Raw genomic sequence first — 26,027 nt, 5'->3', positions numbered from 1 at the left:
AATCCTAAATAAATAATCTGATCATCAATTTGTTCTTTTGCTTAAAAAAAACAGGAAAAAGAAAAACCAAACCCCTAAACTTCCAAATAGCTTTTACTTGCTACAAATATGTAATAAGACTATGAGAGATGTATATCACCAGCCAGCAATTTCAAGAATGCTACTTATTTTTTCAACTCACAAAAATAAACCAGAACCCCAAAATATAAGCATATACACAAAATAATTTTGAAACAACAGCACAGCAGCTTTGTTCCTGAAAAATACTCCAGTGATTATGAAGGGACAGAGGAGTGATTTACAGTTTTTCTTTTTCATTTTAAAAGAAGAGAATTTATAGAATTGCCAGGAAGCTCCTATAAAACCAAACAGCTATAAAGAGCCAAATTTCTTGGCCTGACTTCCAGGAGCTATGTTACTAGATTTTTAATCAAGTAATTAAACCCAAATTTGCAGATAGCCACAGACTCAAAATAACCCGGGACATCCTTCATGGATTTGTTACTTTGCCTTTGACGACTCTGGGCGTCTTGCTGAGGCTGTCTGCTTCAGTCGGGTAGAATACCAGAAATCAAAAGGACAATATCAACAATACATGAAACTATTTTTATAGTATCTGAATTGGTCTCTATGGCAACATTTTTTAGCCTGTTTAGATTTTTTTAAAAATCTCTATATCTCTCTTCCCCTTCTTGCATTATTCTGTTGAGTGACAGATATTGATAGAAAGATAAAACACAATGTCCCCATACAAACACCTGTTGAGTTTGGAAGAGTAGGTGGTTGTTTGCTTTATATTTGACCTTTCCCTTAAATAGATATTTCAAATACATCCCGCTAAACATTTTACTTTTCTTTGAGAAAAAGTTACTAGGAAAAAAGAAAGATACATTCAACTTACAATCCAATTACTCCAAATATGCATAGATATATAATTTTTCAAGTCTCTTCAAGTCTGTGTTTGATGAGAGTGGTGTATGTGTCGTTATCACTGTTTTATAGTTCGTGGAGACAAATACAGACAGGAAAATAAAATAATTGTCCAAGGCCAGCCACCCAGCTAGTTGTTTCACTGACTGTACTGGCAGATTTACACATTTTCAGTACCTTAACAAGTGGTTCCTGATATTAGACTTCATACCTAAGCTCTCCTTATTTGGCTCACTATATCCTTGTCTCTCTCTTCTGCTGTTGTATGAAAAAAGCCCACAAACAAGCAGGAAATAGGACTATACCCTGAGAACTGCTAAAATGACTGCCTCAAAAGGCCATTAAATTCATAGAGAAAAAGAAATCTGTATGAAAGTACAGAAAATTTGTTTTTATAAAATCCCATTCAGCTATAATAAATCAAAGTATTTAATGTACAAACAGTAGGTCTAAAACTTATGTTCTTTATTGGAGGGAAAAAAGCTAAAATTGAAGAGTGATGGCTATAATGAAGTGGAGATGATACTCCTGGGCAGTGTAGGAGTGAAAGCAACTGGTGCTGGTCTGGGCTACCTGCACAGATTAGTTTTATGGAGGATCTGGACCTTTGAGTAAACAGACAGTAGAGCAGTGCCTGTTCTTCACAACTGTGTAAATGAAAGGGATTTTCTCTGCACTGGAAGAATTCTTATGCCTCATGAAGTGACCTGATTTTTAAAATTATCTGGTATAATTTTGCTACCTGCCATCTTTAGAACATAAGAACAGCAGTATCAGCTCAGTTCAGTATCAGCACAGTTCACTGTGCTGTCTACATTAACCAGACATACAGGAAAGACTACAGTAATAGGGAATGAATGATCCTATCTCTGATATGCCTTCATGACTTTTTGCAGTCAGCAATTTAAAGATTTTCTGAGCCAGGACTCCATCCAAAGCATCCATCAGTCAGCCTATTCTCTAATCCACTTTAAACTCATTTATTTCTTTGGCTACCTTCAAATCCTAAAGCGTTGAGTTCCACATATCAATTTTTGTGGTGTATCAATGACATAAAAATGAAATAATATGTTGAGCATCCTATATCTAACACTTAACATTTTATTTGAATGCAAATCACATTATTTGTATCCTGGGCAGAGTTGTTTGTCTTTACAGTCACTCACAATAACTGGAAGTAAATTTTAAAAAGCACCACAGATGAGACTGATTCATTTGTATCCAACACTTAGACAAAATTGCAGATGATCGGCTGCATCCTGTTGGCTGTTATGTTTTGTGCGAAAACTAGAGTGCTGTGATACAAGCCAAAGTGTCATCATTTCAACTTCATCAGAATGTGCTTATATTTTTAAGCACCAGCAATTTTCTTACAAATATTATAATCTCTGCAATTTATTTAATTGAAAATTTAATATTAGATGATTTGGGATTTAGCATAAGAAACTGTTAGAGGAAGTTTTGAAATGTGTATGGTGGTAGTTTATTGAGATCAATTGAGTAATTAAAATGGGTGTTCTCACTACAAGAGTTTTGTTTTTTTTTTTAAATGTAAGTAGAATCAACCAATCCTTTTGTGCCACATATAGACAAAATGCTGTCTTACAATTGGCAAAATAAATGTAGAATAAAAAATATTCTTTTAAAATATTTTTAATGGCTAAAAATAACAAAGTTATTTACCGGAGAGGGGGAAAAAAGCTGCAAAATACCCACTTCATCTGGATGAAGTTGATACAACACTAGTTCTAAACTAATTAGCAGCAATCACTTATCATAAAGCCATCACAGCATTACCAACTTCAAGGGCTAAAAACAATATATCTTTAGAAACTATATTGCTAGTGTGGATTGAGAAGGTAATATTAATGGAGGAAAGAACCAGGAAATAGCAGCACACTTAAAGCTGACTAGAGCTACAATCAATGACAAGAAGCAGTCAGAAACACATGAGTAATTTTTTAAGCAATGATAGATTCAGGTAAGTAGTTTGCAAAATCAGTCCTTCTTCTGATATGTAGGGTGAAGATAAATTAGCAGTTGTGTAAACTGAGCAATTATACTTGCCCTTTGACTAATATATAAAACAAGCTCTTTTCCTACCTGACTTTCACTGATGTACTTATGCCCAAAGCTGTATTAAATTTCCTGGGGTAAAGACACTACAAGAATTAAACTTCTGTCAAGGCATTGCCTTGAGTGATTGTATTATTGGCAATCACGTTTATCAGGTGTCTTGGAGTGCTGGGCTCTGAACCAACACAGAAGGAGAACACCAGGGTCTCCTCTCTCAAGGAGACTGCAGCCTGAGTCAGGCACAGAGCACATACAGTTCACAACACTGAACTAAAAGCAATAAAAGTGTAGTTTTATGTAAGTCCATCCTCTCTTTGGTAAAATGTATGTTCATTCACACAGTGATCTCATACACTTTGTTAGAGAATACAATGCTTCTTACAAAGCATTCATATCTTTTCTCTCTGTGTGTAAGTGGCCACTGTTCTGAGTGGAGCAGCAGATTAAATAGCTGCTCCCATTAACTATGGGAATCTCAGGCCATCTTCTCTGATATGATACAAGAATAAAATATGTTTTAAACAAGTGTTCATAACAGGGGATTTGTACACCTCTTTCTTTCTCTTGTTGCTGCTTAGATGTCCATAGCTCAGAAATCTATATGATTGCCTTCATACTGGTCATGTAGACTTTCTGGCTCCCTCCTTCTCCCTGAAATAGCATACTTTGAGACACTGTAATTCTTTTATTCCTGTAGGCATCTTTAATAGGAAGCTCTTCAAATTCCTTGGAAAGCATTATCTAAGAGGATAGATAATGCCCACCTGGAGAAAGCTATCATGTTGCTAGGCACCAGTTCTCTGTAGTTCATCTTGCTGAAATCGCTGTGCACACTCTCCGGTGTCCCTCCGCAAAATTTTTCCTTCCTCATTTAGAAACTTCTTTTGTTCCCAGCAGGAAACTCATGTTCTTAAGTCCCTAGGACTTAAACAAAAGTGCAACCAGTAGATATGAGGCCTTGCAGAGAGCTTTGGGTCCTCACAAGACTCCTTACAGTGACTCCCATAGGAAGAATGTATTTAGAGAATATAGGAGGATGAACCTTGTGCTCGCTGGTATCTATGAGGAACCAGTGCTATCTAAACAATAATAATGTCCCAGCTTCTTCTCCAGATTGTGTTGACAAAAGCTAATTCACCTCACCTTACATCACAAGTGTGGACTAACTCAACTAAACTTTTTCTGTGGCTTCATGAGAAGAAACAGAGGGAAGTGGAATACAGGCAAGAAAGCCAGGGCCAATAAAAAGCCTGCTATTCTCCTTAATAAAGAAATCTGGCTCAAAGTAATATGATAGAGAAGCCTTTACTAGTTATAACTCCTGCTGCACCTGAGTGCTCTACAAAACCATTTCCTCCTTTGTTTCTTTAAAACACGCAGGTTTTCGTAGTGTTCTTCTTTAATAATCACAACTTCACAAATTTTTATAATTATGCCAACGTAATCATCGTGAAAGTTTCCATACTGCTTTGTCATAAATATTAAACCTTTTATACTACTGGGTTAACATGGCAGATAAAGAGAACTGATTTAATATGATACCACACAGAATTTCCTCCTTGCTGGAAGACAATGCAAAAGTATAAACAGCACAAGTGGTTTCACCTTTTAAAAGACAAAAAAAATCCTGACATTTTGCTTTCTTATGCAAGTGATGAAAGGAAACGAATGTCAAAATATTATCTGAGTGTAGAAGTTGGCTTTTTAACCTATTGTTCTCATTCCCATTCTTAATCAAACTTCCATATGCATGTGTGGTCACAACCTCTTCTCTCTGGTTGTGGATACTCTTGCTTTTCTTTTTCAACTTCCATGGATTATCTAATTACCCACCATCCCAGTAGCCATAGTATAAAATGACCAGAAGCTGCCTCCTTTGATTTCCTCAGTGTGCACATGAATCCATTGCTATAAAATCTTTCTTCTATGTGAAAATCACTGAGATTTCATTACTATAATTTAAAAAACATCATTACTCAAAGTTTTCCCTCTTCTGTATTTAGAGCGACTCTAAATTTATAACCTATTTTTTAGTAATGTTTTGCATATAAAGCCCTCTATTAGGAATTTCTTTCTTCCAGATATAATTTAAACATGAGGATGAGGCAGCATCATTGCCATTATGTGTATCTCTGCATGAAGTGGAAAAAAAAAATGGATGGCCTCCAGAACAACCCATGGCTAATGCAATAAAGGCATTAGAAATTATTATCATGGCCATAAGAGGAATTAATTTGATTCATGATGCTATTGTATACTAAGTTTGCATTTACTGTGTTACACCTGAACTAGGACACTGCCAGTTGCCCAAATTGGGGATTCTGTTCTTTCCCCTCACTCTGCATTCACTCTCACATACGTAGGTTGACAAGATCTGATATAGAGCTGTAAAACAGTCTCCTCTGTCTTCTGTCTGCTGAAAACACTGTTTTGCAATGCATAAGACGTCCAAGGGTCACTCTGCCTCCACTTGCTTTTCAACTGCGATAATGTGTGCTCAGATTCTAAGGCTACAGGAAAAGAATACATATTTATGAAATAAAAAAAGAAAATCGGGTTTTCAACTAAATGAAATTGTAAAAATTGTTAAATCACATACATACACATATGTATCCCATTAACAACTTTGGGATTAATTTGCAATAATTTTTTAAAAAGTGCCTGTTTGTATGTGTAAGTCTATACATTGTATGAATACTGATTCAAAAGCCTCTGTTATCCTCTCTTCATAGGCATGTGTGGGGACACACATACACACACACTCCATTTGGGTTCAGTGTTAGGTTCCCATACTGGGTTCAGCTGGGATGGAGTTAAATTTCTTCACAGGATCCTGTATGGTGCTGTGGTTTGGATTTCTTAGTAGAAGAGTGTTACCAATGCAGTGAATGTTTTGCCTATTGCTGAGTAGTGATTACACAGCAAGATCATTTCTCAGCTGCCCTGGCAGCAAGTAGGCTGGGGATGGACAAGAAACTGGGAGGGGACACAGCTGGGACAGCTGACCCCAAATGACCAAAAGGATATCCCATACTGTATGACAATATGCTCAGCAATACAACTGGTGACAGTATTTTAAAGGTAGCTGTTGCTTGGAGACTGGCTGGGAAACAGTCTGGTGGTGGGAGGTGGTGAGTGACTGCCTTTGCATCACTTTTTTTTTCCCCTTCACTTATTAAACTGTCTTTATCTCGACCCACAGGTTTTTCTCACTTTTGCTGTTCTGGTTCTCTTCCCCATCTTGCTGGGGGAGTGATCAAGTGACTGGGTGGGTGCTTAGCTGCTGGCTGAGGTCAGCCCACCACATTTGCTCAAGCCCACCACGTGTTTTATTGAGTAAGAGAACAAAGTCAAAGTGTTCTACATGCCTCTGTAGGTGGGTATGACCCCAAGCATTGGCATGAAGTCATCCGTGTTCTGGATGCATTAGCGTGCCTCCTGGTATTAGTTCGTCCTACACTAGCTAGTATTATCCCAGTCAATGCCCTGTGCTCGGGATAGCTGGAACTGGCAAGGGACCAGTGACAGCAGGCTGTTTGGATGTGGCCACTTTATTTTGGAGTACAAAGAAATTTACTGATACAGACATATTCTGTGTCATTACAGCTGGATGCAGGATGAGTGAGTGCTTTCTCATCCATTTTTTTTAGCAAGTACAAATAGATGTAACTATAGCGTATCTTTAAAAAACTTGCTTTATCTCTTATTTTTGAAATATAAAAGAAGTTATGTGGTATGAGAAGACTTTGTATTTCCACAATAATGGAGATATTATCTCCCATTCATGGATTATTTCTGGTTTGGACTTAAAGTACTTCTCTCAAAAGGGACCGTTACTCACTGTCTCCATACTGCTAATCATAGAAGACACTGTCCTTGAAGGAAAAATAGGCACGCTGAAAACTGAGTGCTCTTAGACGCAAAATCATCCTTTTTCTGTTATTATTAATTTTTATAGACTGTTAAGGCATACATATACAACTATGATTAAAAAATAAACATTAAAAGAATAAAGATGGGTGACAAATGGCACTGTTGTAATAGTGTAGCAAAGCTACTGGTTCAGTGGTTTCAGTCAGTCATGTAAAGGGATGAAACTCTTTCAGATATGCAGAGAAGGAATCTTTGCTGACACCAGTATTCCAGACAAGAAGATGGACTGTTTTCATATGGCAGGATTATAATCATCACCATCAGACTAAGTGAAAGGCAACTGCAGGATTTGTTGTTGAACTTCTCATTCTAGTCATCATTTTGATTGCTGAGGAAACTCCCTAAAATTACAGCAATTTTATTGTTAGCAAATAAGATCAAAATTTAAAATAGAGCAAACTGATGATCTGATTTAATAGTAGAAATACTCAAGTGACAATCACATTTTCCTAAAAGAAAAGGTTCTTACCCATGTAGCACTGTGTAAGTTTTTACCCACATAGCACTGAGTGGCAACACAAGGCAGTATTTTCTGTCCACCCAATGGAGGCTTTTCTTGGTAATTTTTTTTCAGCAGGACATCAGTTTCCATTGGCTGCATTTGGATCCTCCTGTAGAAATTTGAATCCATTCTGCTACCCTCTTATGTTATACCATCTCTTCAAGGAAGCTTCTTCAATTCCTTGCCTTTGTCAGTACCTGGACATCTCGTCCTCTTTTCCTCAGAACTCCATAGGGACATTCCTCTCAACTGAACTCTGAACCACTCTGCTTTAGGTGCAATCACTGCTGACTCATGTGTAACCCTTGTGCTTAGCTCAGCCACCTCTTCAATACCCATCCTGGACTCATTGCCTCTAGCTGCTCACACAGCTCTCACTGTGAAATTTCAAATAAATTAAATTTAGGAGGACTTGGGACCTTTGGAGCATGGATTGGTCATCATTCTGATTAATTGTTGGCTCTTGTATTCTTCATTCTTCTCCAAACAGGTATAGCCATATAGCTAATGCAAACAAATATTTCTGTTTGCAACAAACCAAAGAGAGATCGAAAAAGCTGGCTATATTTATGTTGTAAACTGAAATGATTATACAGCACGTTGTATGTTACAGCCAAACAACTTTTGCTTCATGTTAATGCAGTTGTCTCATTATTATATCTCTTCAGACCTGCCAAGAGCATTTGTCTTCATTTAAGAGAGCATACTGCACATTCCATATATTAGAATTAAAGCAATATGGAATTTTCAGAACCTAAAAACAGTTCCTGAAAAACAACTGTCCTGAAAACCAAAGTCTAATAACATCAGTGAAGCTTTTTTATTATTTATCCATAATTCATACCTTAATTTGCATAACCAAGTAAACACAAGTTTCTGACAGTCCAGTAGTACCACTCTGACAGACAGCATGCATTTTCTTTTTTGTCTTATCTCCAGTTACAGAGACTTTTCAGGCCAAACTGGGCATTCATCGATATCAATCCAGTCCCTTCTGTTCACACTGAACCTTCAGTTCTGCTTCTATATTGCTATTACCCACAATGATGTACTAATTTAATAACTTGAATTCTTCAATGGTTTTCATAGACCAGGTTGATTTTGCTTGCCCATCAATTCAGAACACAAACCTATATTTTATGCACAAGTCTATATTTTATCCATCTTTAAATGATAAATCTTTCAGATTTAGTAGTGCAAAACCTCTCAAGGCTATTTTTGTAAATCAATTTTTCAAGGCTGCATCACCTTCAATTTAATTTTTTAATTGTCATTCTTCAATAGCTCAGTAATGAAGAAGTTGTTTTAACAAAGCATGCAGGTGATTTCCACATTTTTACCTAAACTGAGCATTATCACTTTACGGTCAAAAGGATTTTTAAAAAAAAACAACCAAACAAACCAACCAACCAACCAAAAAAAACAAACAAGAAGACAACTAGGAAAGCGTGTCCTCTGGCACAGTGAAAAATCACTATTACAACACTGTGATAGCAATTTGAGACTAATTAGTCAGGAAGGAATTGAAAAATTTGTATTTAAATTGATTTTATGCTTCAGAGTTTTAAAGGGCTTCTTATTTTTCTTTTATATTTGCCTGAAAACCTGCTGATCTGAGCTTCACGAACTTCAAAAACCTTTCCTGTGAGGCTACAGTTAGTTATTTTGTTAAAATATATTAAGTTATTTTGTCCTGACAAAATTGACATTTACCTTGTTTAAAGTGTTTAACATCAAAGCCAACACAATGAATTCGTGATGTGAAGTAGGCCATATCCACTTACCAGAAAAATATTCATCCAGTACTTTGTAAACATTTAAAACACTTAGAAATAGAAGCAAGATCACAAGCCTCTGCTCTTGCACCTTTCATTCCTTATTCTATAGGTGTAACACCCAGTATAAAGTCTACTTAAATTAATGGGAGTCTTTCCACTCACTTTTGAATTAATCCTGTAGTAGAGGATCCTATTCCTTCATTTCCTACCTGCCCAGAAAAATATACATGTTCACAGCACAAAGGCAGAAAGGAAAGAGATTTCTTTCCCAGGTTTTGTAATCGAAGAAATTAAGTTGCCTCTGAGTAACCTATCCTGTGATACTGCTTGTAGAGAGCTCATTTGCTTAAATATAACATGGCAATAACAATCCAAACCAGAAGGAAGACTAAAATGAGTGTGAGTGTAAGGAAACCATATGAGAACTGCTTTCCACCTGGCTTTCAATTTACTGTAGGCATGCCACCAAGAAAGCAATTCTGAGTTAAACAATACAAACCTGCGCTTTGCACTGACAATCTCCAGAGAATGCCATAAACACGAAATGAATTTTACTGTCTCATATGTTAGTCATAGCTGAGCATAATATGAATTATTCAGCTGAACTTCTTGCTTCTATTCCACCTAGTAACCAAAATGAACCACAAATATTTCTATAGTTCCGATGCAAATTAGCAAAACGTGGCTTCCATCCCTATAGCTGAGCCTTCCAGGGCAGGAAAACAGTTGTGTGCAAGCTGACCATCACACAGGTTTCCTGGCCCAGGCTTTCTTTCAGTCTGTGTGTGGGCCTGGGTTGGGAGAGCAATTTTTGGCCCAGGTCAAAACTGTGCCAAGGAGTTCACTAAAAATTTATGCACATGCCAATGAATAAAAAATACCTTTACTGTTACTAGCATGGACATTCTGCCATATGACAGGAAAAGCAGCAAGATCCTTTAAGGAATTCTTTTCCACCCCAAAAGACAGCAGGCTATTGTTCCGCATCCAGTTGATAGAATGATTTTGTACTGTGTACATTATAAGGTCTGGAGAAGAATAATGACTAGCAGAGGAATTAATTTGAATGAAAAGCAGCAGTTCTCTACAGACATAACTGAGGGATGCCAAAGTACTACTATATGGTATCAGATTTAAATGCAGAGGTTATTGATATGGCTGATAGAAGTGACAGCTATCAAGGGAGAACTTTGAAGAAAAGTAACTGCAAAGGGCAGAAGCTAAAAAGAAGGGTCCATATACTTTTAGTGGATCAGATATGAACAGCACTTCTATTGCTGGACCCTGCGCCTGGGAAAAAATGGGAAACATTCTTACTAATCTTCATAAGTAAGCATCAAAAAAGATTGTGAGTGCTTTACTCACAGAGAGATGATATCCAGAAATCCCTTTGAGGTCAATGTTGGTAAAAGAGGAGCAGGAACTGAATTTGTCAGTAAAGTATCTAGAGAAACTTTAGGTGAAATAAGGAGACATATTTAAAGTGTATATGGAAAGCACAAATGCAGAGAAAACTTACAATTTTGAAGTGTCAGTTTGCTTTCAGACACACAGTATTGCACTAGGATCACTGCAGTTATAGTGTCAGATAAAAAGACAGACTCCAGAAGAAAAGAAAAATGAACCTTAAAAAGGAAAAAAAGCCTTAAATCAAAATAATTGAAAAAATTATACTGCACCTTGAGACTGGGCATGTGAAATGGTCCCAAGATTTATCAACTGTTGTGATAACTTGCACATGAGTACAGAAAACCCCCAACCAAAACCAAAACCAAAAATAACATTTACACTTGATACTGAAAAAAATTGGGATTGCAGTGCTGTTGATGATAAAGATGTCCTTTGTGAGAATAGAGTTGTAAACTAAACCAAAGAAACTGCAGAAACAGCTGGGTCATTTACAGCCAGATTACATGCTATTTATCAGAAGCTAGAAAGGCAATCTTGCTTGTTGTGGGCAAAAAAATGATTGAGTAGAAGTACAAAAAATTGAGTGTCCTTACTTGTCACTCATTATCTTTGCGAGGGAAATCACCTAACTACTCAAAACCTACTACTATTGTACTAAAAAAATAGTTTGCTTTTAAAATCCAAATAAAGGCTACCATTCACATTGTCTTGTACCACATAGAGAATTGTGCAGTATAATAATTAACTGTTCATAGCTCATCACACAAATGCTCATAAAGTCAAATGCTAATTATTTTGGGCTATCATGTCGGACACCAGAACACAATGTAATGAAGCCTTCAACTTGAGCCTTCAACTGCTAAGGACATTGGAAAAGATTTTTATAACATCCTGAAGTTTTCCTGTGAGTTCATTAAAGTAAACAGTTTCATAGCTGTTAGTTGAAAAAGCAAATAACATTATTTTAGTACAATTATTTCCACTATATTGCTATTTTCAATATGAATATCAGATTTTCTAAGTTCTCTGCTGGAAGAAGAGGTTTTAGTAGCAGTTAAGCCTGTTGAAATAAAAGAACATCGAGGTTTTTAAATGGTATCTTCAGAGCTTTATGATACCAGTAATATTAATGATCCTGGAAGAGAAACTTGAAAGACTACAGCTATGATTTTTCAGGCATTTAAGATCTTAAGTTTCAAATATGTTTGCAACTAAAGAGACAGTCTCCCTTGCCATATTTTTCTGATTGAAAATATGTCCTCCTTCCAGAAAAACACTCCTGAGAAGACAGTTCTTGCTTCTTTGTCCCACAGTCTCTGAATTCCATCTATTTTATCATGGCAGTTTACTCCATAAATAAGTATTTAATCTAGCCTTCAATATTATCTGACCAATATACTGTATCCCTGTATTCTGACAGTGTCTGCTGTTCCTGAAGCAAATCAGTTTAAAAATAAGAAATAACAAAAAATAAAATTAAGAATAATAAGCAACATTTTCTTTTATGAATGTATATTTTTGATTTAGAGAAGGAAAAGATAAACTGTTTCATAGTTCAGGATTTGAGAGTCACAAGAAGTCAATAAAATATACCAATTTTGTCATAGAATTACTTTTCTGCTCTTTACTATGCCCTTTGCATTCTTTTTGTTTTGTTTGTCCTTTATTTCATTTATTCTTTATTATGGTCTTTAAGTGTTCTTTGTGAACTCAGTACATGGTCACAACATCATAAGAATAAAATTAGCACCCATTTAATTTATCTCTTTAGGCCTATCTCCTCAGAGATAAGTCAAGGGCAACATTTTTTCAATCTCCAAGAAATTTTATTATTTAAATGATTTTCTACTACTTCTCACTTTTACTTCCTTAGATAATCCAGCTGAGTGGATTTTAGCCCTGTTCATTTTCCTATCACCAATGCAGATTTCAAATTTCGTGTTTATTTTCCAATAGCATCCATTCTTACACTGTTTATCACAACCCAGAGACAGGCAACAAGTTTTTTGAAGGAAAAAGAACCTGTTTCAGGGCAAGACAAATCAGGTGTCCTTACTTAGCCCTCTTTGTCTTTGTGTGGACCATTTATTCACGCTGCTATGAAAAAACAGAAAAACACTCTAGTATTAAAAAATCCCACTGTTCTATTAAAAAAAACCCAAAACACAACAGCCAGATGCTCAAAAATTTTTGATAAATTCTTATTTTAAGGTTACATTTTTGACCTACTTTTGTAGGTCATAAAAATTGATGTGTTCTCTTATCCATCATTCTTACATTAAAAATATTAATTACTAGAATAAGTAGCTTTGAATTTCTACTGGTTTTTACATTTCCCAGCTGTGCTTCAGTACACTCATTTGAAGTGGGTGCCTTACTAGTATAAGAGAAGGAAATAATTTGATACCTAGTGTGTGTTCTTGCTTTCAATAGTATATTGTTTATTAAAAAGGGATGAATGGTCTTACTTAGATATTCCAGGTAGCTAAACACCTGAGACTCAATTAAAGTTCATCAAACTAGGCATTCTGAGGACTGAAAAAAACTCCCTTCCCCTACTTGTAATTATAATTAAATATGGGGAGCTGAGAGCAAGAGCAATGGGAGGAAGAGGAGGTTAGAGTAGCAGTTGACTTAATTTCAGTCTTGAAGAAATAACTAATAAATTAGGCTGTTAAAATTCATCTTGTTGCAAGTTGACAGGTGCTCAGCACATGTAATTAATTCAGTGAGTTTTAATAGACTAGAACTAGAAGCAAATAAGAAACATCTCCTAAAGCAGTGGGGAAGATGTGTACCATTATATCCTGGTGCCTAAATGCTGACATACTGTAGTTCTCTGTGAGTGATGGGCCACAAGGCTGCTGAATGATGCTGCTGCATGTGCAGGAAGGTGAAGGGAGGTAATGGTCCTTGGTAAGGAAGAAAAGGAGAGGAGGGAGTGATTGGAAGTAGTCCATGACTTGGTGAGAATGAAAAAAAGTTAATAAATACTCACTAAAATTAGACATAATGCCCCATTTAATAACAACATTTGGTGAAAAAGAATTTTTGTTCCTATTTGGAAATTGGTTTCCCAGATACCGCACTTTCCCAGACTGAACAGTGGTGTTTGCTTATTTATTTATCGAAGAGGAAGAATAAAGAAGTACATAAAAGCCAGATTTCCAGTGCGGTATTGGATAACCATGCTGAACCCATGGCTATGCCTGGGAGGGGTCAGGTTTTGTTTGCCAGGACTGCTTCTCTGGCTGGAGAAGGAGGGAGACTGAATTCACTGCAAGCACTGCCAGCACACAAGTCTGTCATCAGGATCCCACAGTGGTTGTTAGGTGATGTTTTGAGGCTGATTTGCATGTTTCTGATGGCATATGATGCAAATATGCTGTCGTATCAGTGATACAGAATTACCATTGTTGTTCATTAAAGACCCCTGTCTGCTACTCAGAAGGGTTAGATATAATCAACACTCATATATTCCAGCTAGAGCACAGATCACTTTTCATAAAACTTGCTTCTGTCTTCTCATTTTGTGCTCAACATGATCATTAACATTTTCATCACAGTTCTTTCTTCAACAATAGTCATGTCCACATTTGTCTCAGATTACAATCATCTATCTTTCCTTCAATACAGGGAATAAATTATGAATTAAATCCTACAGTCTGTACTCAAGTCAACCATAAGAGTTAGCAATGTTTTCACCAAAAAGATCAGATGTTTGTATTTGCATTATTTATAAGGGAAATAGTATATTTTTTTCAGGGTAATACTATGTTTTACCTATGCAATTCCTTCCTAAAAGATTCTTTAATATTCCTCGAAAGTAAATTTGTTGTCAAATTCTTCTGCAACAGAACATGCTAGCTTTCGCAAGAGCATTGATAGGAAAGCGATTTAAAGTTACGTAGTAGGAATTCGTAACATATGAACCAGCTAGTTAAAGGAAGGAAATTTCTGCATTTTCTGTTATATTTATTGTGTGTTTCACTGCAAAGCTTTAATTTTAAATAAGTGGGATTTTTGTTTGTATACAGGAAATACTGCTAGGCAGGCTTTAACTGGATAGATTTTATGAATCCCTATACCTTAGGGACATCTGAACATAAGAATTAGTGGCAAAACCTAGGATGGAATGATTAATGCATTTTCAGGATCTGCTGTTTTTTTCCAGTTTACATTCCTTGCATTTCTTAAAATTAACAATAATTCTCTTGCATATAATTATATAGAACTCCTTTCCCTAGATTTAAATAGACAATTTGATCCAGGATTAGAAGGTAAGGTGTTTGTCACATCTGTAAATTTCAGCAGGAAATCATTAAGTTCTGACTTAAAGTTCATAAATTTTTGAAAGAGGTTGAAAATAGCTAATGCTAGTATCAGGTGGTACCAGCTATCAGCTATGTATTTGAGATAACTATTGAAGTGAACCATAACAATTGATTTCAGATAAGAAACTGGGAAAATAACCACCACTGAAAATTCAAAACAAAATTTATTTTAAAGTAATTAAGAATAGAAAATGAACTAAAAAACATGCATGCTGTGATATATGGGTGTCATATATGTCATATCCTTCCTACCAGCCTTTATCCAACAATATATGCAAGCACCTATATATAACTAGGAAGGTGCATATTTTCTCCCTAAATAGTTTGCTCAATTGGGATTTTAGTAAAAAAGAATTGACTAGCCTTAGTAAAAGGCTAAGCATAAGGTAGCTATTAGATGTGTATGATGCATAAAGAAATAATCATAAAGTAATATCTACATTTCTCAACTATAAATTTGCCTCATTAATATTGGGGGTGTGAACTGTTTTGATTTCTTTAATCTTGACGTAATTTTGATGGTTTAAATTGTGATAGATTGTACTAAGGGTATTTTCAACATTACTGGTTTGGGTTTGGTTCTGGGGTACAATGCAGACTGCATTTTATAGCCTGCTACTGGCATTTTAAGTAACACAGTGGAGGGCAGATCATCATTTATGCCAAGAAGCTGATTTATGTAAGCTGCAATGTCAAGTTTAATTAAGGGCTACAGTCACAAAAGAAAGCTGATTGCACGTGCTCAAAATACTTTTCAGATGACAGATGACTGATACCCATAAAAACAATATCCAGGATAATTGTTAAGGTTATGATACTTAAACCAGCCTAAAAAGATCTAAGGTGGTATATTCCGATGGGTTAATGTTCTATAAGATTGAAATAAAAAAAAATCAAAAAATAAAAAAATCTATTACATAAAATTCATATTTATAGTCAGGCATGGATGAAAGAAAATATAACTGGCAATTAGGAGCATTTGTATCCCCATATTTTATTTGTTCAGCTTAGTGAGATTTTGTAATCAGTAACTTACAACTGACTTACCAGAATGGCTTTTTGATGATCCCTGGTCAAAGTAAATGTGTAGAGAAAAATCTACTAGCATGATTTATTTTGTGTTCTTTGTCCCTGCTTGGAACATTCAGTGTTTGGGAAAACAAGTCAAAACCTCTTCTGCTTAATCCCCATCAACATCTCTCTTTCTCTCTCTCTTTGTGGCCACCACATCATAAAGGGAGAATTGATGCTAAGGATAAAGGTGAAGATGATAGAATATGACAATTCTTTGAATTGAAAAGAGAAATGAGTGTCCCTCAGTATTCAGCATGAGCTTCTCTTTGCTCCCTGCAGGGCATCTGCACCACAACCACCGCATTTTTACACTTCTTCTTCTTAGCTTCATTCTGTTGGGTTTTGACAGAAGCGTGGCAGTCATACATGGCTGTTACTGGAAAAATTAGAACACGGCTCATAAGGAAACGTTTCCTGTGCCTTGGATGGGGTAAGCCAGTAAAATTATTCCTAAAAATCATTGGAATGAAAAATTTAATGCAGCAACAGTGTCAGGAATATAATAATTTCCTTCATTTAACCTGAAAGATAGCAGACAGCATGTTACTAAAAAGAAAAGTAGGTAAGGAGCCTTTCCTCTTAAGCTCAAGCTCAAACTCTGCTGGTGTATATTGTAGCATTCTTTTATAAATATGTTTTAACAAAATTTTAGAAGATTTTCAACAAAGTACTGTAATATCAAGAAATCAAAATAAAACAAGAAAAAAACATTCTCTGAATATTGATGAAGTCTCTTTCTAGTTCTCTTTAAGACCTGTCAAACATACCAGTAATTTAAGTACATCCAAGTGGTACACCGTGGGCAGAAAACAGTGTCCTCCTCCCTGCCAGTGCTTCAGAAAAACAAATCCTGGAATAGCACTGTGCTTCATTAAATAATTCATTCCATGTAAAAGTGACCATTTTGCATTAGCTTGCCCTGTCATTTTTTTGTCCAGGCAAAACAGCAATATTTTACTCAGCATCTGATGATTATTACTGTTTTGTTTTTTTCAGGATTGCCAGCATTAGTGGTTGCAATATCAATAGGCTTTACCAAGACAAAAGGATACGGAACAGCCCACTAGTAAGTCAATCTGAAATGATAAAATATGTTTTTATTTATCAGGATTGTCATACCCATCAGGAACTGCCTGGCATACTCTAAAGGCTCTACAGGTATCCATTCACACTCGGAACTGGCCTAAGAGTGACTGAGTGATCCACAGAAGAACAAAGAGAAAGCAGTATGCCAGTCTTGGACGGAGCTCAGCAAAGCACCAGACATCCTGGACTTCTTGTGAAGTTTTGAAATAGCAAGCTTTTAAGAAACACGGAGGATTGGGTCCACTTAGACACCTAACGTTTAATAGATTCACAAAAGAGAATGTTAAATGTTTTGGCTAGCCTCTGCCAGCCTTTAAACATGTCTGAAACTGTACTGGCAAGAGTCTCTTTGGCACCTGGGTTTCTGTGCACCAAGCATGTACCTTGACTTTAATACTCATGAGCTGTTTGGAGCCAAAGCCCTGCAGACGTCTAAAAACAGTTCTCCCATCCAGCCTCTCTCTCCTGGAGAGCCTTATCCAGCTGATTTCCTGGACTGGGCTTTACTTGAGAGACAGCTAGGAGGAAATCTGTGTACTTCATTTACATTCAATCAATACATTTCCTGTTTAGCCACCTGGATAGTTCAAGTGTGTATTTAGCACCTTGGAAAATTCACTCCACAGAAGACTGCCCTTTGGTCTTCTGAGGAAGAAGGAGCTTGGGCTGAGCCTTCCTCCTGCCAGTGGAGAGCTCCAAATACCATTATGTATGAGAGTACGTTTCCTTTGGTTGCCCTATTCGGAGCTCTCCTCACATTGCTAAGAAATTGAATAGGCATCTGGACAGAAAGAGAGGAAATATGACTCCATAGTCTGCTAATGAGGGCATTCATCAGAGATGTGGATGAGTTAGGTCAAGACTTTGCTTCAATGAATATTTAATTATTCCTCTTAGCATCATCATTGAGTGAGATCAGGATTCCTTCTCCCTTCCCTGTGTGTCTCACCATCTTGGCACATGGCAGGGGAGGCTTCAAGCCCTCACTCCAGGACTGGGTGGGAAAGAATTCAAAACCAAATCTCCTCCGGAATACCAGCTCTAACCACTGAACTTTTTAGTTATAAACGGTGACAACATGCATCTTGAATTTTTTAATGAGGAATATCTTATGTAATGGAAGTGCTTAACTTGCACTTGAAGCAGGCAAGTGAAACAATCGTCTTATTTCTCTTTTGGGTGTTACATTGAGGACCTACTCCTCTGACATTTTTTCTAACTATTGTGCTCATCTTGCTGGCTTTTTTATTATTTAGTCCTTGAACCAGGACTGGAGAACCACATAGGCTGTGAGAATTACAAATCACTAAAGAACAACGTCCAGACCCCACTGGGGATGTAACTTTGTCCCTTGCAGGATTTTCTACCAAAATCATTCATATGTGAGCACTTGCTTTAGTTACCATTGCTTTCTGCTTCCTTCCTGGGCTGAATGCATTTTTAAAAGGGGATATACTGAAATATTCAGACAAAGCAACGAATCATTCATTAAGGGTAACCTGTAAAGTAAAAAAGAGCAGGTCTCTGTATATGTAACAGCTCCTCTTCCAGACTTCAAATTTAGCTGACGCAGTACTGTGGAAGAAAAGAACAAATGGATGTGTGCAAGGGACAAACAGAACCATAACGCAGCTTTCTCATCTTATTTGCAAATATATTTTATTGGCATTTGACATCAGAATTACGTAAAGAAAACAGTGAAGGCAATTTCTCCTCCATCACCAGCTGATGTGCTGTCCCACTCCAGAAGGCAGCAAAGAATTTTGTCCCATGACAACTGTTGGGTGGTGTAAAAGCAGAGCGCTTGTCCTGCCCCTTCTCCCATAACTAAAGAACTTGTGTAACTTTTTAAACTGCTTGCACTATATTTTGCCTGTTTGGCTGCAATCAATTACACAAACGCTGCCATCAGAAGTGTGTTCTGCTGCAAACTATTACTGGTCTGTAGGATGCCGATTTTGAAAATGAAGGTTACAAATGGAGAACATTAAAAGTGAAAATTGAGGAATTTATTCCAGTCTTGTAGTCCCACACATGAAGAGATTCATGGAAAGGGAGAAGGTCCAAGGATCTTGAAGCAGATCTCAGTTTTGTACAGTATATGTCAGAATAGTTCACACTGGAACCAATTCTGTGATTGTCAGTCTCTGCATCCTAATTATTAGACAGTTGTATTTCTCTACATTTAAAACTAAATGTGAACTTCATACAGACACTTATAGTGATATAGATAGAGAAGCTGAAGGGATTTCCTGAAAATAATTAAAAAACCACAGATACAAGTTATTAAATATTTCAGGTTGTCTGAAAAAGATGTGTGTCCAAAAGCTCAATAGCTTTTCTCAGCTGTTACTGTAAGACTAATAAATATTTTTGCTACCTCTCTTCAGGTGATCACAGCTATGAAAGCACCACTACTACATGTTATAGTTAATAAATCTGCATGAACTACTCATGTTTACATTCAGTACTAGTTCTAGGAATTCATTATATCAGCAAAAATTAAAATTCTGTTGTAGTCATGTTCTTGCCATGCTCTCTTAAGAGAAGGAACCGTACTACTGAAGAGCATCAAACAACTCTCAAAATGTACAGGACACAGGAGCAAGTGTACAGATACTTCATCACTCAGCAGAATTTTATGACCATGTAGCATGATCCTATAAAACCACCAGTGGCTGCTCTTAATACTAATCAATTTATATGGCTTTCTGCTATGTGCACATCAGGGAGAAAGAAGACAGAACAGGAGAATAGAATAAAACCAACTATAAAACACTGAAAAAAAGCTATCAGAGCAGAGAAATAGAAAAGAAGATGGAAAAAAGAGTAAAAAATTGACAATTGCTTTGTGTTGTAAGGGCACCAGAAAATCTATCTTCAGAATGTCTTCAACAGAAAAAGAATGGGAAAAAGTGAATTTCAGAGCCATCAACTAGGCAATGTCAAATATGTTACAATAATGATGTCACACATTAGTGAAAATCCAGACTGCTGAAAATTCAGATTGTGTAAAGAAAAGAGGACAACGTCTACATTTTTTCCAGTTCTGCCTCTAAATGGAAATCACTCTTTTGAGCAACTGTTTTACTTGAGGACATGGAAAGGGAAGGAACACTTCTCCTTTGGTCTTAAAGATTTTTAGGGTAGAAACTGGTTTTGTTTTATTTAGGAAAAAAAACCAAAAAACAACCTTCCTGATACTTTTTCCAGCACAGGTAACTGAAATTAACTTTCAAATACAATACATCAACTATTTTTATGAACTGATTCTTCTGTCTCCCAATTAACACAAAAATTTTAATTACATATCTTAATTACGCAGAGCGATCACCTTTCATAAGTTTAAAAGTTCATACTGCTGAGGAAATGCACTATGAATACATTTCCCACTCTCAGAAAGATTCTGACCATACCTGACCTAGCTTTGGAAAAAATAGCAAGAAAAAATGCAGAAAATTTTGGAAGCATTTTTTTGACATTACAGAAATAAATTGAACATTACTCTTGTAGTTGATTTTTTAGTTAGGATGTATAATAGCTTGAAGTGTATTAAGTTTTTAACACCATGGCAGATAGGAACTATTTGCATCCAATTATCATTCCAGAATTTAGCACACCGGTGCATTTGGGTTCATGTGACAATTTTCACATGGCTTCATTGCAGTGGAAAACAAATTTATTCTTCGCAGTGAGAATACCAGCCCTAACAGACCATTAATATTATGATGTGCTTGCATTTAATTTACTTAGTTTTCAAAAGTACAAAACCATTACTGTAAAATAAAGAAGATATATATGATTCTGATGTGAATGTTTCTGGATGTGAGATCCAAGTAAATTATTTGAATGCATATACTTGAGTTTTCTTATATGTAGGTGTGATCATGCATTCAAATAAACATGCAGTTCTTTGAATGTGTAATCACTGGGAAAATAGCACAGCTGCATTTACTTCAGTGTGTGAAGCTCCTGATCTTTTGCTGATATGAAAAGCTTTACATCATGGTATATCAAATATTTAGAATCTGATCCTGTAAGTGCTCTGTGTTTGGAAATCTGATGGTTTTCAGTGAAAGCTCTGATGCGGTATGACAAACTCTGTGAGATTAGTAGGTCTCCAGAAAATACAGTTTTCAGATGCTTTAAAACATACATTTAAATTGTTTGCAAAATATTCCAAAGAATACAGAACAGTTAGATCTTATATGATTTTTCTCTAACGGGAATATTGTCTTGAAGATGTAGTTCTAATAGCAATTATTGAATGACAGGATATGTAGAAACCTTTTCTTTTCCGAAGTTCTACATTACAGGTACTTGACCCTTCATTTCTTTAAGTATAGAACTATCAGACATGGTAAGCTGGAAATGTTTGTAGACACCTGCTTGGCAAGGCCTGTTCACTTAACTCATCATACGTGGTTAAAGGAGGTTCAAGAAGTACTTGCAAATTTATTTTCTATTGTGCTCTTAATGCATTTTAGGCATTTCGGTTTATATATAATTGACATTAAAGATTTTGAAACATTAACAATTGGTAATGGAAAAGCCTTTCAGCTCTCTACATCATCATATCAACAAAGCATTTCTTTTTTGTGTGTGCATATGAATCTCATATGTCAAAAAAATCTCGTGCTGTAGTAATTATTGTTTTTTTGACAATGTGTTATGCTTATTTTTAATTTGTATTAGTTCTTCTCTAATGTTCTTTACAGCTGTTGGCTGTCTCTGGAAGGAGGACTACTTTATGCTTTTGTTGGACCTGCAGCTGCTGTTGTCTTGGTAAACATTAATATAATTTCCAGTATTTTCATATGAAATGATGGAAAGTGCTATTTCAATTATAAAAGCTTAGCTATACAGTAACATTGCATTTTGCTGTAAATACTGAGATTAATATTGTTTGACATACCTTCAGTATTTTGAATGCATGATTCATTCAATTATATCACTTTATACCAATTAATTTTCCGTGTTTATACATTAAGCTGTGAAAGAATAATGTACTGATTAGTGGCACAGAAAACTTTTTACAGGCATCACTGAGTTATTATCAGTGGCATCTACGCAATTGTCACTTCCTTGTGAAATTCAGTGACATTCTTGATAGAGTGCTGCTTAGCAGTGTATTGCTGTGCCAGCAAAAGCAACAGAAGGAGTGGAACCAGCCAGCAAGTTCTCCATGGCTACTGCTTTTGAAAGCAAAGAAAAAAGTCATAGTTGGGAAAAATTTCTTGTTTATGTATTAATCTTCCACATCTCTGGAAATGCATTTAGGTGTAGGATTCACTTGTGCCCGATTGTAGACATCTGCAATGTAGATTTCTGCATCTAAGCTAGTTATCCCAGCTATATTTCATTGTCAGTGGAGAAAAATACACACTTTTAGAGCTCAAACCATCAGAAGTATTTCAACTGTCTACTTCAGGGTAAGATAAATTGCATCCTACCTGTGCCATCGGCTATCAGTCATCTGCTCTGCAGTCTGTATGGATTTTTCACAATAATTTGTTTAGCATTTTTCCCTTACAGATTTTGATTCTAATTCCTCTTTCCACTCCATCAATTTTATACTATGATAGTCCTATCAGCACCAGTTATTTCTGATTTTCCCTTGTAAAAGGGAATCGGTCTTACTAGTCATCAAAGATATAGCTATTTAGCTACATAAATTTTCCTGAAATGGGTGTTTACTACTCCCATAGAGTTTGTCTCATCATTGCCTGGAGTCAAGCCAGGATCCTTTTGTACAACTCACAGTCATGGTAGAGGAGCCAAGGATGTTTACGAAAAGCCAGTCATAATTTTCACATGGAACTAACTGTATGTTCTCTGTGTAATTGGCAAGTCTTTGTTCAGAGATGTTTGAAGTTCACATTAGCAGTTTGCCCTACCATTAGCTAGTAGCTGTGGAAGGAGCTGTTCCATGCAGCCACTTAAGCCTAAGTGTATGAAGCCAAAGAATTATATAACATCAGCTGAAAAATATTAATGCTGAAAATAAAGCTGAAGAAGAGTTGGCAGGACAGACTAGTAACAATTAGGTATTTTGGCACAGGTATTGAAAAACCTGTTTGAAAGGAAAAAAGGATTATCCTTTTCTAATAAATAAAAAAGAGGAACATTGATTTAGTAGATTCAAAAATTGGTATTACCTCTTTGCAGGGCCATGTAGAGACAGGTTCATAGAGTTCATTTCAATAATGCAAATGGATAATAACAGTCATTAAGTTGTCCATTAAATGCCATTAGTATGTCCATTAAGTGCCAAAGTCTGACTGCCGAAACACTCTAAATTTTTTTAGGTTAGATCTTCAACCCATGTATGTGATCATTTACTTTAATGGAGCTAAGCAGACTTACCCAGGAATTCATCTGGTCCACAAAAATAGTAAACTGCAGTCAAATAAGGCTCAAAACTGGCATTTTGGTGAATGACATAGACTAGTGACATAGACAGAGACATAGACAAGTGACAAATGGAAAACCACAGGCTGGTTCTGCATAAGTGGAAATACCCACATGGGACACAAATGTTTAAAAACGAACATGGTTAGAGTCATCATATGTTCTGACTAGCTCTTCCCTGTGCACACAACTCAAATTTTCAATGGTTTTCCGGGAATAGGATATATTGTTTCAATTAAAACTGACAAAATATTAAAGCCATGTCTGGCCAACAGACATGTACATAAATATAGCTTGATACCACACAGAATTCAAGAGTCAAAAACAAGCCTGTTGCAGGGTGCATATTTGTTACCCATTTGAGAATATGGCCTCTTTTGGTGTGGTCAGGGGCAGTGCTACACAATTTCTAAAGGAAAAGAGGAGGCATTTTTCAGGCCTGTAAGATCCTTATTCTGAAGTAACAGGATACGATATTTTCTTTCAGGTACTGAAAGATCAACTATTTGTTTTCTGTTTGACAGGTCAACATGGTGATTGGCATTTTGGTATTTAATAAGCTTGTTTCCAGAGATGGAATCCTAGATAAAAAACTCAAACACAGAGCGGGGTAAGCAACAATTGGGTTATTTTAAAGCATATTAAAATTTTATGACCAATTTTAAATTACAGATATTCACCAAAAATACATTTGATAGTGCTGTGAACTTTTATATCAGTGTAACAGTGTGTCTAACAGATTCCATTAATCTCAAAAGCTGCTGTTGCATTATCCTGGCGGAATGCAACTAAACAAACTAAACATAATAAAACACAAGTACAACAGTATTAAGTTAATAAAAATGAGAATAACACAAATCTGAGCAGAGGTTCGACAAGATGGTTACACATGTAAAGTTGTTGCAATTAGGAAAAGTGTTTTATGAAGTGTGTGTATTGAAGGAACTGATTGTTTTTGTCTAGCTGGCAAATTTAATGACTATGGGAGGGTATGTTATTAATTTGTGTTAACTGTTATAAAATATATCTTACAGCAATATATCCCTTATTGAGGTCAATGTTATTCTGCCATTTTGACTATGTTAAGAATTTGCTGTTCTTCTTACATCCAAATAACATCTGCACAGGTGTATTTTCTAGATTAGTATAACAGAATTTCAAAGTAAAAAAAATTTGTTCCGAAGTGGAAAATATAAAAAGGTAAATGTAGTATTATTATCTACTTGCATTTACATTCAAATTCTGTTTGTTATTGTGAGAAGAAAGAATTATGACAGTGGTGGTATCAGAAACTTTTTCAGTGGATGACAACGATTTGGAGTACCACAGCAGCAAACCTAGATTCATTGCATGTTGGAGAAAAATATTTCACAAGTCCATCATCACCTTCTTAATGTTTATGAAACTATATTTATACTTTGAATAATGATTTTTTACAGTTAAGTTTTCTAGTATTGTATTTTGGGTCAGCTTGTAGTTAACTCCACCAATATTTGCATTGCTAACAATGCTAAGCAATGGTATCTTCATTTTACTGTGTATTACTGCTATGGGTAAATTTATTGCAATTTCACTTTTAATTATTTTACTGTGTAACTAACAGTGGCATTCCTAATAAGTCCAGTTCATTGGTTAGATGAGTACATTTATGATGAATACTTCACCTGGTGTGAATTCTATTTAATATTAATTCAATTAAGTCTTTCTGGTTTTCAGTTCTTTCACCATTGTCTAACAAACATGTACCAAAACTTTTAATTTTATTTCTTCCATTTTCCTACTTTTTCATTAGAAAGTAGTAATTTCTTAACCTTACTTTTTTGTCTGTTTTGTTCCATCAGCATTCCTAACTCTGTAATAACACTAGTGAAATCTATAATATTACACAACTACCCAAATTATTTCAAAAGTAGCAATGACTTAGTAATAACCAATTCAAATTCACATATGTTCTAATTCCAGTGATATAAGGAGCTGGAGCAGCCACAGGTTTGGCTTTGTATATTTTGAATAGATATTCAAACTTAGATTTATCGGTATTTTTCCAGCTACTCAATTGTAGACCATAGAAATCTATTTGTTTGTACTTTACTTTCCTGATGAAACAAATAACTTGCTTGCTAGTCATGCAACTTAATAAAGAAGTATTTTACTTAAAAATAATTTAATTTTAAAATAAATGGATAAAGAAGTAGAGATTATTCTGTCACAAATAATCCAGTTATTCTGGGAGAACATGTAGATACCGTAATGAGAAACAATCTTAACTTGTATGATAGTATGAGATGGTGGTTTGGCAACAGCATTCCTTGATACTGCTTGGCAGATCTCGAGTTATTCTTTGGAACATGGAAATTGGTTCAGCCTTTGACCTCCACTAAAAAATGATTGTCACTCCTTTCTCAGGTATCTCTTGCCAGCCATGCTCAGAAAGGCAACTTCATTCTTTCTGGCAAACATTGGGCTTATATTTGTCAAAAGTTCAGGTGTAGG

General features: G+C 35.8%; 1 protein-coding gene across 9 annotated transcripts in view; it reads left to right on the top strand.

Moving 5' to 3' along the window:
• The window catches only part of ADGRB3 (adhesion G protein-coupled receptor B3), a 478,342-nt gene that overhangs the window by 413,927 nt on the left and 38,388 nt on the right, over positions 1-26,027 (top strand). For all 9 annotated transcript variants that reach the window (XM_027698015.1, XM_027698043.1, XM_027698023.1 and 6 more), the window contains 4 exons: positions 16,317-16,467; positions 17,034-17,103; positions 21,842-21,908; positions 24,059-24,144. In XM_027698015.1, the coding sequence (XP_027553816.1) occupies positions 16,317-16,467; positions 17,034-17,103; positions 21,842-21,908; positions 24,059-24,144 (374 nt within the window). The remainder of the gene's footprint in view (positions 1-16,316; positions 16,468-17,033; positions 17,104-21,841; positions 21,909-24,058; positions 24,145-26,027) is intronic.

This window comes from Neopelma chrysocephalum, unplaced genomic scaffold, assembly GCF_003984885.1.
Source record: "Neopelma chrysocephalum unplaced genomic scaffold, ASM398488v2 Primary Assembly neopelma1_23b, whole genome shotgun sequence".
Classification (NCBI taxonomy): Eukaryota; Metazoa; Chordata; class Aves; order Passeriformes; family Pipridae; genus Neopelma; species Neopelma chrysocephalum.
The sequence above is the reverse complement of the archived record's forward strand: the minus strand, read 5'-3'. Positions and strand labels throughout refer to the sequence as shown.